The sequence below is a fragment of the Arachis stenosperma genome, chromosome 5, assembly GCF_014773155.1.
Source record: "Arachis stenosperma cultivar V10309 chromosome 5, arast.V10309.gnm1.PFL2, whole genome shotgun sequence".
Lineage (NCBI taxonomy): Eukaryota > Viridiplantae > Streptophyta > Magnoliopsida > Fabales > Fabaceae > Arachis > Arachis stenosperma.
Window position 1 is genome coordinate 124,857,582 of NC_080381.1, and position 12,381 is coordinate 124,869,962.

Below are 12,381 nucleotides of genomic sequence, written 5' to 3' on the forward strand. Positions count from 1 at the left end.
CTAATAATTTTTTATTTCTTCTAATACCATCTTAAATTATCATTTAAATATTAAATATATAATTATTCTTGAAAAAAATAGAAAATTAAAGTTCAGAATTTATCAAAGATTAATCAAAATTTAAATAAATAAAAAAATTAAATGTACAAATTTTTTTTGAAAAAAATAGAAAAGTAAATTTAGTTGTAGAATCTAAAAGAGAAAGAGAAAAAAAAGATTTGGGAAGATAAGAAGACAAATTTTAAAAACTCAATAAGGATAAAAGAGTAAAAAATTAGTGTCTCACAAGTTGTGTGTCAGTGTCTCACCAAATTGGAGGTACACAAATTTAGTGTCTCCGTGTCCATCCGTGTCCTCCCGTGTCCTTCGAAAATCTGTGTCTCACCAAACCAAACAGCAGACATGTGTCACCGTGTACCACTGTGTCTATGTCTCAGTGTCTATGTCTCAGTAACCAAACGCTACCTAAATTACTTAAGAGTATTAATTTAGTAGATGAATTTAATAAATAAAAAGGAAAGCAAATTAAAAATTAATTAATAACACAAATAAAAGAAAGAAGAAAAAGACAAATTAGTGTATGACCTTTTGTGCATGGATATTTAAGTCTCTAAACATTGAAAAATATTTTTAAATTATCGACCTCCACAAACTCTCGATACCTGGATTTCTCCTCCTGTGGTTGCGAAACGTAATAGAAATATCTGACATGGAACCATCGGCCACGGAGTTCAGTCAGAGAGGACACTCTGAAATATATTATGGACAACAATTCCATTTTGAATGGCAGTGCTAGTGCTAAGTCAAGAAAAGCAAAATTGTGTTAGTATAAATTAGTTAGGATCGGAGACTGTTATAAACAGTGAATCATGTTGCTTTCTAAATGATGATAATGTAATACACATTTTTTCATAACTTCAATTCTGTTTTACTGTATTTTCTTTATTGCTAGTCTTTCAATTTTTTCTCTTTTCTGCTGTCCAACTCGTTCACATCATCATTACGTTCTTGTTTCAGTTCATCTTTTTTTTTTTTTGAAAATTACATGTTTCAATTCTCTTTAGACACTCGGCCTGTGACAAAAGACAGCGATAAGCTGTAACTATGACGCGGAATTTTTTTGAATTTTGCTGGACTTAGTCGAATTTCTAAATTTCTGGTAATCTGAATCTTTGAATTTTCTAGTTTACGGTTTCTGATTTTATAGTTCAGTAATAATGTTTCGTTTTGTATTTTTGTTTGATTTTGCTGAAATAATATACTTTGTGTGTGATTGGCTTGTTCATGAGTAATTAACTTTATTAAAAACTTAAATTTTTCTTCCAACAATTGTCACATTGTTCTTCCTTTGAGCAATTTTTTTCATAGATATAGCTTTGTAATTGACTTATTTTTTTAGAAAAAGTTTTTAAATTAGCATTTTCTGTTAAAATTAGCACTGAAGTTCATTAATAAATTTGATCTACAAGTTATGCATACTCATCTTTTCTACTGGATCTGTTCTTCACTGCTTCTCACTTAGTACCTTACATTACAGCAATCTGTGTGCTATGAAGTCTTTTTTGTTCCCTGCCATGCTTTGTAGTCTAATTCTCATTCATTAAAGTGGAGAAATAAGTGGCTATGCCTTGTCTTTCCTTAAAGATTTTACATTTACCAGTAGCAACAAAACAAGTGACTATGGTTCTTCTTATATAATAAGGGACAAAGGGTCATATAGTAATTAGCAAAGCAGTTTTTTTGTCCTTTTGGAACCATTAAGAATAGAATCAAGTTCATGTAAGCGGTGACTTTGGATATAGTTCCATTTCTTCTATTCAATTTACGTTGTTTGATCCAAATCTATTAAATTGTTGAAATTCGTACAAGAAACAAAAATGACAGAGGTATTGGCATTGTTCATATCTACATGGTTTTCTCTTTCATTGCTCTAATTGTGATCTTGGCATCAAATACCGTGTTTGCATTATTTTTATGTTTGGATGCTGATATTATAAATAGGATAAATTACTAAAAATATACTCGAAATACAATCAAATTTTGTTATCAATAGAAATGTCATAAAATAATTTAAAAATATGACAAAAATATCTAATATTAATTATATATTTTTCAAAAAACGTTTTACAGATTGAATGTTGATATGATTTTTTTATAGATTTGGCGGTAAGAAGGAAAAGTCATCTTCTTCATCTAGTTGCTGAGGAGGTGGCATTTCGAACTTCTTCTTTACTGCGGGTGGCCACTTCAACGATTCGGTTCGGGTTGAGAGCTTCACCTTCGAAGAAGAACTTGTTTCTTCCTTTCCAGATTTTCCAGAGCAGGTTGCAACCTCGTTAATCTTTCTTCTTTCATTTCTTTCGATTTTCAACTTGTCAATCAAATTCATTCACAATTGTCAGAGGCTCGTGGTCTGATGGAGCGTTGGGATTCCCATTCTTGCAATTTGCCACACTAATTGCGAGGTTCACAATTGATGAGGCAATGGGTGACGGATTCCTCTTCGGCAAAGCAGCGGCGGCACAAGGGAGATATTCATGGGATTCTTTCGTGCAATCTCTTACTCGTAGGTATGCCATTGTGCATGATCTTCCATAGGAAAATCCTCACTCTCGGCTGTATTTGCAAGTCCCAAATTGATGCCCAGAGTTTCTTCTTGCGACACTGGACTGAGAGCATTTCCAGAGGAGGGTGATAGAACTGGTAAGCTACTTGGTAGCCTGAAGCAGCTGTGTATCTTCCTTGTTTCTCCCTGGACTAGGTAATTTCATCCTCTCCTTCTGTAATGCTTGTCTGAATAATTGCTTAGTTATATCTGAATTAAAATTTTCTGTGATAAACTGTTGGTTCCACTGTCTATTATTTGTGATGAGCTGAGACACCCATTCTACTTGCATGTTGTTCGGGTGTTGCATAATAGTCAATAGAGGGGGGTAATTTTTTATCCATGGGTCTTCCATTAACTTCACTGATCTGCTGCTCCCTATCTTCCACTGAATCCCCTTTTCAATCACTTTTCTGCCTTCCAACATACTCTTCCAACTCCAGAAGGGGTTATTTCCTACTCCTGCCTTAAGAAAGGATGTAAACCTGAAATATTTGCTCTTATAGATTCTGCTAATCAGTGCGTTAGGCCTGGTCAGAATTCTCCAGCCTTGCTTTCCAAGCATGGACAAATTAAAAGCTCTAAGATCCTTAAAATGTAGCCCGCCTTGTTGTTTTGGTCTGCACATCAGATTCCACCCAATCCACTGCATTTTCTTTTTATTCTCTCTTTGGACCCACCAAAACTGCATCATCATACTGTGAAGTTTCTCCATGAACGTCTCTGGTAGTTTAAAACAGCTAAGCGTATATAAAGGGACCGCGCGATGCTACTACTTTAATAAGAATCTCCCTTCCTCTTGTTGATAGTAAGGATCGTTTCCAGTGTTGTAACTTGTTAGAAACCTTATCTTTAATATAGGAAAACGTTTCTCTCTTAGATCTATTGATAATTGCTGGTAATCCAAGATATTTGTCTTGGTTACCGACATGGAGAACATTGAGAATAAGCTTGAGCTACTTCTGCAATACCGTTCGAATCTGATTTTTCTGCACCATCTTCTGCAATAAGACAAGAGAAACGATTCTTCCTGTTCCTAGCTTGAAATTTAGTGTGAAAGAACTTGGTGTCCTTGTCACCCCCAATTAAGCCACTGTATACGAGATTTCTCCCTCCAATATCGTTCTTCCATGTCATAAGCTTCTTCCAGCTCAGCCTCTAAAATTATGATAGTCTCACCATTTGCCGAACCTCCCTTCTCCTTTTCCTCCATCAACCGATTATTAATTAGGGAGATTTGGGCCTAAGAGTTAGAGCTATGAGTCTTCTACCATGCCAATCCACAATTGCATGCTTATATCTCTTTAGCTTTTGATGGAATTTGAACATTAGAGATCCTTCACAGTCAGTCCTCCATACCTCTTTGATCAAATTCGCGATCACTTCCTTATCACACCATCTTTCTTAGAATCGGAATCGTCTCTTTGGCTTTGTTGTGTGTGTGTATCCAAGGTGAGTAGAATCGGCCTATGATCTGATCCCACGTTAGATAAATGAGAAACCAAGGCTCTTGGGTAGGAATTTTTCCATGCTTCTGACGCAAATGCTGTATTCAACCTTTCTTTGATGTGGTTGACGCCATATTTACGGTTAGTCCACTTAAACTTTGGTCCTTCATAACCCAGATCTATCAAACCAACCTCATTGATGAAGTTTTGAAATTTTTGAATTGAGGACTCTGACTTTTCTTTACCTCCCTCCTTTTTATGTTGAGCTTTAACAGCGTTAAAATCCCCCACGATGATCTTGAGTTCCTTTCCATTCCTCATGACCTCAATTAGCTCCCTAAATTGAAGTTTCCTTTGTCTTTCATCCGTGTTGAGATGCACCCCCATCACCTCCCACCTCTTCTGATCTCCTGGTACTTCCATCTTGAATTGAATAAAATAGTCTTTGTAGTTGACTACTTGTAGCATTACACTCTCCTTCCAACTAACTACCAACCCGCCAGCAATTCCATTTGGTTCCACACAATACGAGTGCCTGAAACCTGCTTCCTTCAACACCTTCTCTACCTTTGAAGTGGTGTTTTTAGTTTCGCAAAAGAACACCACCTCAGAGGAATGAGTCTTAAACAGCTCTTTAATGCTGTGAACTGTCAGAGGTTTCTCCAAATTCCAACAGTTTCACATCATAATCTTCATGGATCCTTGGGTGCCATTTATTGGGTAGCACCCTCCCCCATAACAGCAAAAATTAATTTTGGATGACAGATCTTCTTACTCCTGACTTCCTTCTTGCTTCCTCAATTCTCCTGTTAATCCTAATATTTTTCTCACTAGCTGGCCTTTTCTCGCTGTCTTTTTCAGTGACATTTTATGTTTACCCGCCTCCTCTGCGAATCTCTTAACACTTGAGGAGCTGCTTTTTTTTACTAGGAACCTTTTCCACTGCCAAAGCATCGTTACCCCGTTCTTGCCAAAGATGTCCGCTAAAATATCAACCCCTGCTGTCTCCTGAGTTGCTGGTCTTTCTTTTAGAATTTACTCTATGAGGACTGCTCTAAACTTCTTCATCCTTATTCTCCTTCCTCTTGTACCCTCCATTGATAAAGAAGCCAATCCTTTGAGCAAGTTAACTGGTGTAGGAGGTTTTGGCCTCACCCTTATCCCTGTTTCATTCCTCAGATTATTAGGATTTGCATTCTCTTTTGAGATTTTTCCTTCTCCCGAATTGATCTGCCCTTATCCACCCTCCCCACTGCCTTTCCTCCTCTACCTCTCCATTCATAGCATTCTGTAGTTGAACACCACAAGTTCTAACTTCATGCCCAATGTGACCACACAATAGTTGCAAAAATTGCTAATTTTTTCATATTTCAGATTTACCTCCATAATTTTCTTATCAGACCCAACGATCTTCAAAACTTTGCGCAAGGGTTTAGTTACTTATATCTAGGTTCACTTGGATTTTGACAATCTTCTCGTGCCTACCTTTTAGATGAAAAATATCAGCGTCAAGTACCTCTCCTAATGCTCTTCCCACTTTTCTTCCAAGCTCCGTGGTTTTGCAGTAATCAGGAAGTCCCCATAATTATATTCAAATTGGCACATTTGCAAATTCACTCTCATCTATCTATTTCTTTTGTTCCCATCTCTTTAGATTGAGTATGTAATTTTTGAATATCCAGGGGTACCTCTTTCAATCCTCATTACAACCATTTCGTCATCAAAAAAGAATTGGAAAACATTACCTCCATGATTTTGTACCTTGAAACCTATCGGTTGTCCCCAGATTGCAAACATGGTAGCCTCCATTGTTCCCGAGTTAAAAAGGCAACCAGCCAGAAGTCTTTCCATTAAACTTTTTGCACACTTATCCAATTCAGATTGAAGGTTTCCATCATCAAACACCATTATCTCCTTTTCTTCAGCTAGGTTATACTTCTGATTCTGTCTAACAGAATTCAAATTGCTCCCCATGATTCACCTTGTTCACCAATTTTCTTAGAAAGTCACACGACTTTGAGAAATTTAGGATTATTCTGCTAACTCTAGCAGAGGACAGAGAGAAAACCCTTAGGCCAATTTTCCAGCACCACATTTTTTGTTGGTGACCTCCAGCACCACATTTGATTGTTAGTAATAGTAAAAAGCTTTTATGTTAAATATTAGGCGTTTTTTTGTGACTTGTTAAATATTAGGGTTTAAAGATTATCAATTAAAAAGGTTTGTATAAAAAATATGTAAAATTAAAATTTTTAATATATTTGTCATTTATTTATTAAAATAAAATATCACAAATTTTTATTAAAAATAATTTTAATTCATGTCTTTAAAACATAAGTTATCTAAATCCTAAATATTAGTAAAAATAAATCTTTATTTTTCTCTATTTTAATGCTTCTGGACTTATGGTTTCCTTTTCATGAGAAGATTCCTACTGTCCTACATGTTAATGCAAAAATAATAAGAAGAGTAATTATCCAAATTAGTTTTTAAAGATTTTAAAGTAAATATTTTAGTTTTTAAAAAAAATTAATATACATATCAACTTCTAAAATTTTATTTCGGTAGACAAATCATTTTCAGTCTATTTTTTAATAGACTAATTATCAAAATTTCTCAGATTTTAAAAGCAGATATTTTAGTTTCCAAAGAAAATTAATACACAGATCAATTTTCATTGTGTTTTTTCTGTAAGACATAGCGGTCTTCCTTCTATTTTATTTTTACTATATGTCTATATGTCAACCTTTATTATTATTAGCTTAATTTTGTGTATGTGGATGATGACACTAGTATATTGATACACTGTTTTCATTGAAAACAAGCAAGGTGAATAATGATGTTTTAAAATTTAAATTAAAATATTTTCTTTTAATACAAATATGTTTTTTAAAATAGTACATTATCACATTCTTATTGGTAATTTGACATTATACATATAGAATTAAGTTGCAAATTTGACCTTTTTTTTTTGTTAACATGGTTTTTGACACATTATAAAAAAAATAATATGTATGTGCCACATGGATGTATATGTTAAGTTAGTTTGATTATAAAGTAGAAATTTAGTTAATTGATAATTTGGTAATTAAGTTGAGATTCAAGTGAAAATTGAAAAATAAAAATTGAAAAATAACTTTGATTATACTTAATTCATAACTAGCACACCAAGTTAAGTTATATTAAATACAAAAATATCAAATGATTTTAACTTTGAGGTTCTTATTAAATAATCTCTAATAACTTTATTGAACATTATTGTTGTTGTGAGGATGGTTTAACAATATATTTTTTTAAAAGAATACCATATTAGAAATCAAATAGGTTTAACTTAACCTTAAAGATTAATTTGATTATAATATCTATTAATATTTTTTTCTAATAAATATTTAAAGAATTTAGTAAGTTATATCGAAAAATAGACCGAAGCTGTTATGTTTTACAGAAAAAAAAAACGTTAAAAAATTATTTGTGTATTAATTTTTTTGGAGATTAAAATGTTTACTTTTAAAATCTTTTAGAAATTGATTTAGATAATTATTCTGTTGAAAAATGAACTGAAAACTAATTTATCTATTAAAATAAAAATTTTAAAAATATTTTGTGTATTAATTTCTTTCAAAAACTAAAATATCCCAGTAAATTTTTTTAGAACTAATTTGAGTAATTACTCTAATAAGAATAAGAATAGATTAAGATAAAAAAATTATTAATTCCTTGTTTTTGGCCGTTTTTAAAAGCAGACAACAAACAATTCAAAAACTAAAATAAATATTTTCCTATAACCTTACCTAATTCTCCATTAAGTTTGAATACCACTCTCTCTCTCTCTCTCTCTCTCTCTCTCAGGTCGAAGAACTCTTCGACGCGGCACATTCTCCTTGATTGCAAAAATTGTTTTCATTGTTCTCATCCTCACCAGTCAAATGAAGGTATGCTCTTCAAATGCCAAAGCTCTCTCCTTATTCTGTTCCCCATTCCGTTCTCCGTCTTTGCTTCCTTTCAACTTCATCCCTGCGTCACTCTCAGTCTCAGCCCCAATCACTTGATGAAGCTGTTGATTCCTTCACTCGCATGCTCTCTATGCGTCCTCCTCCATCCATCATCCAATTCACCAAGATTTTGGGATCTCTTGCCAAGACCAACCATTTCCCCACCGCCATTTCCCTTTTTCAGCAATTGCAAGCCAGGGGAATCGCTCCCAACTTATTTACTTTGAGCATCCTAATTAATTGTTGTTGCGGCATGGGTTGTGTGATGCTTGCTTTCTCTGTACTGGCCAAGATTTTCAGGATGGGGTTTCAGCCTGATACCGTAACATTGAATACACTCATTAAAGGTCTCTGTCTCTGTGGTAGTGTTGAAAAAGCACTGCACTTTCATGATAAAGTGTTGGCTCATGGATTTCAGTTTAATGAAATCACTTACGGGACCTTGATTAATGGGCTCTGTAAGACCGGACACACATCAGCTGCTATGCAAGTGTTGAGAAACATCCCACGGTATGGAATTGTTCCTAATGTCTTCATGTACAGCGCAATTATTGATAGCCTCTGCAAGGATACACTTGTAAGTCATGCGTTTCATTTATTCTCTGAAATGCTTGCTAAGGGAATTTCCCCCGATGTTATCACTTACACTACTCTAATTCATGGATTGTGCCTTGCGGGTCGACTAATGGAAGCCATTGATTTACTAAATTACATGATGCTGAAAAACATTATTCCAAATATTTGCACCTATAGTACTTTGATTGATGGACTATGTAAGGAAAGAAGAATCAAAGATGCTAAGACTGTGTTTGCTCTTATGATAAAAAAAGGTGTGAAACCAGAAGTGGTTATTTATAATAGTTTAATGGATGGATATTGTTTGGCTAGTGAGGTAGATAAGGCAAAATATGTATTCAGGACAATGGCTCAAAGTAGAGTGTCTCCTGATGTTTGGAGTTATAATATCATGATTAAGGGCTTGTGCAAAAGTAAAATGGTTGATGACGCCTTGAATCTCTTTGAAGAGATGTGTTGCAAGAACATGGTTCCTGATATGGTAACTTACAATACCCTAATTGATGGCTTGGGAAAATCAGGAAAAATCCTTTGTGCTGAGGAGCTTTTTCAAAAGATGCATGATAGAGGTCAACTTGCTGATATAGTCACTTATAATTCTTTGTTGGATGGGATGTTCAATACCAACAAACTTGACAAGGCACTAATGTTATTCAATCGAATGAAAGAGAGTGGCATTGATCCAGATATATATACATACAACATACTTATGGATGGTTTGTGCAAAAATAGAAGACTTAAAGATGTAAGAGAGATTTTTCAAGATCTTTTCATTGAAGGCTATAAACCAAACACGTGGACACACAATATTATAATCAATAGGCTTTGCAAAAAGGGTTTACTTGATCGAGCATTGGCATATTTGTCAAAAATGGAAGCCAATGGTTGTTCAACAGATATATGTACGTACAATATAATTATTGATGGCCTATGGAAAAGTAGAAGATTTAAGAATGTTCAACAGATTTTTCAAAAGCTTTTTCTTAGAGGCTATCATCCAGATATTTGGACACACAATATTATGATCAACGGGTTCTGCAAAGAGGGCTTGCTTGATGAAGCATTGGCATATTTGTCAAAAATAGAAGACAATGGTTGCTCAACAGATATATGCACGTACAGTATAATTATTGATGGCCTATGTAAAGGTGGAAGACTTGAGAATGCTCGACATATATTTCAAAAGCTTTTTCTTAGAGGCTATCGTCCAGATATCTGGACATACAATATTATGATCAACGAGCTCTGCAAAAAACGTTTGCTTAAGGAAGCATTGGCATATTTGTCAAAAATGGAAGACAATGTTTGCTCAATAGATATACGCACGTACAATATAATTATTTATGGTCTATGTGAAGGTGGAAGACTTAAGAGTGCTCAACAGATTTTTCAAAAGCTTTTTGTTAGAGGCTATCGTCCAGATGTTTGGACATTCACTATTATGATCAACGGTTTCTGCAAAGAGGACCTACTTGATGAAGCATTGGCCTTAAAGTCGAAAATGAAAGATCTTGGTTGCTCTCCAAATAAAGTAACTAACAATATAATCAGTCGCTATTTGAAACAGGTAAAAATGACAAAGCGAGAAACTTCATGAAATGATATCTAGAGGGCTATTGCAAGGATAAAAGTAGTAAGATCTTGCTTGTTAGACATCACAAAATGTTGTTTGTATCTTTTTCTTGTTGGAAGTATATTATAATATAAATTCTTATTGTAGTCTAATTGTATTTATTTATAATAATAAATTATTCTCAATGGCTTGATACCGGTGTTACAACTCATGTATTAAATGTAATGCAGGAATTTTTTTACGATTCAAACCACAAGTCAAAGTAAAATTCTCTACATAAAAACCGTGTGAAAGTTCTAATTGAAGGAATAGGGACTTACTGTTTGGTGTTGTATACTAGCTATCATTTAGATTTACTTAGGACTTTTGGTGTATTCCCAACGTGTAAGAATTTGATTTTTGTTTTCAAATTAGACAATTGTAGTTTTTTTTAAGGGGTAAAAATTGTTTTAATTTATGTAAAATTTTAATATTATTTATTATGGTATTCTGATTGATGATTTATATAGACTAAAACTTCTCAATCAATTTTCTAAATCTGTTTATTGGGCACTAGACTTTGCATAATTAGACCGAATATGCCTAAGAAAAGTTATGTAGCAAAAATACTTAGGTCACATCAAAGGAAAGAATGGAAAGATTAGTAAAGAAATAGATTTTACAAAGTCTAAATTTTATCGACCTTGATGTATGTGTGGGGTATATTAAAGGAAAACAAACCAGTCTAAATTTTATTGACCTTAGTGTATGTGGATTTTTTTATGCTCTATCTTTTGATGGAGAAAAATATTTTATCATTTTCATTGATAAATTTTTTACGTTATGAATATATCTATTTTTTTAAAGAAAAATCCCAAATAGTTGAAGCTTGATAGAGAGGAACTGTTCTTGAAATTTATATTACAGAAGTTGAAAAATAATTAGATAAAAAGAAATGAAAGTTGTTAATTCAAATAGAGGTGGTGAATATATAAAAAAAAATTATGAAACAACACAATGTCCAAGTTATTTTCAAAACTTCTAAAAAGACATTGCACATGTGCATATCACAACAAGATGATGTGGTAAAAAAGCCTAATCGAATGGATATAGTTAGAAGTATGGTGAACAATTCTTGCAAATCAGTTTAGGGTCTTGTGATCCTGATAATACGCAGGTTGAAGTCCTGGCCTACCGAACCTCGGTCAGTCACTCTAATTCACCTCTTAAGAACATTGACTTTAGGTTGAAGTCAAATTCTTGTTTGTTAAGCCACTGCTGCTGTTGGACGAGAAGATTTTGGAAGACATAAGATTGATGATTTCATTGTTTTTAGAGAAGTATAAGACTTGCATGGAATTGTGCAAAGAATTTTCAATGCGGAAATGATGCTTCATTTGCATAATCTTGAGCATAGAGGGTATAAAATCTACCTTAGGATGAAAAAGGGAGGAGTGAGGAATGATAAAAAGGATGAAACTAATGATCAAGGAATGTGCTTAGATAGTTAAATTTTATTTTGCCCTAATTCATGTTCTTTGCGATAAAGAAGAATTTCGTTAAAAAAGAAGATTAGAAAGAGATTGGAGGAAAAGAGACCCTCCATAGGAAAAAACAAGAATTAACAAAAAAAAAAAATTGTGTTTTACCTTTAACCTTCCTCTCACCCATGTGTAATGACATGGATAGCAAGTCATGTATCTGCCTATCTGGTAAGAATATAGAATCTTTACATCGGTAATGTTATGAAATTACTTATCCTAAAAATATAAGTTGATAGAAGGAGATAACATAGATAATTATATCTTTAATATTTTTCTCAAACAAAGTTTCTTTTAGTTTTGCTTAAACCTTCTTTTCTTCTTTTATTTGCCTTATGTTTTTATTTTTGGACTCACCAATAATCGAACTTTAAATCTTTCGGGCATAGAGCTTTGATAATTGATACCATGTCATGATACTACTCCTCCTAAAAATTTAAACGGATAGAAGAGACAATATGAATGGTTATACCTTTCTACCAAGTAAATACATTAATAGCATTCTAAACAATTCTGTTTGGGTTGAGAATTCCAATATTATTCAATTTCAGCATTTTATGAATCTGATTAACTTCCTAGACATTAATTGGCAATTTAGAATATAAAAAATTGATTGGCAACTTGATAAGAAGAAACTGGAAACTATCCTCTTAGAGTCAAGGTTATA

The 12,381-nt window shown here is 33.3% G+C and overlaps 1 protein-coding gene across 3 annotated transcripts; it reads left to right on the forward strand.

Moving 5' to 3' along the window:
• Positions 1–651: 651 nt before the first annotated feature.
• LOC130979637 (putative pentatricopeptide repeat-containing protein At1g12700, mitochondrial) lies at positions 652–10,663 on the forward strand. Of its 3 annotated transcripts, none has more exons than XM_057903121.1 (4): positions 652–894; positions 2,159–2,324; positions 2,403–2,761; positions 7,903–10,663. In XM_057903121.1, the coding sequence occupies exon 4, from the start codon at positions 7,999–8,001 to the stop codon at positions 10,216–10,218; it is 2,220 nt and encodes a 739-aa protein (XP_057759104.1). In that variant the 5' UTR covers positions 652–894; positions 2,159–2,324; positions 2,403–2,761; positions 7,903–7,998; the 3' UTR covers positions 10,219–10,663. The 3 variants fall into 3 exon arrangements, with proteins under 3 accessions (XP_057759104.1, XP_057759105.1, XP_057759106.1); XM_057903122.1 differs by having other exon boundaries at positions 652–822; XM_057903123.1 differs by having other exon boundaries at positions 8,346–10,662.
• The last annotated feature ends 1,718 nt before the right edge of the window (positions 10,664–12,381 follow it).

Coding starts and splice junctions, on each gene's coding strand:
- LOC130979637 (XM_057903121.1), top strand. CDS start 7,999: ATGCCAAAGCTCTCTCCTTATTCTGTTCCCCATTCCGTTCTCCGTCTT.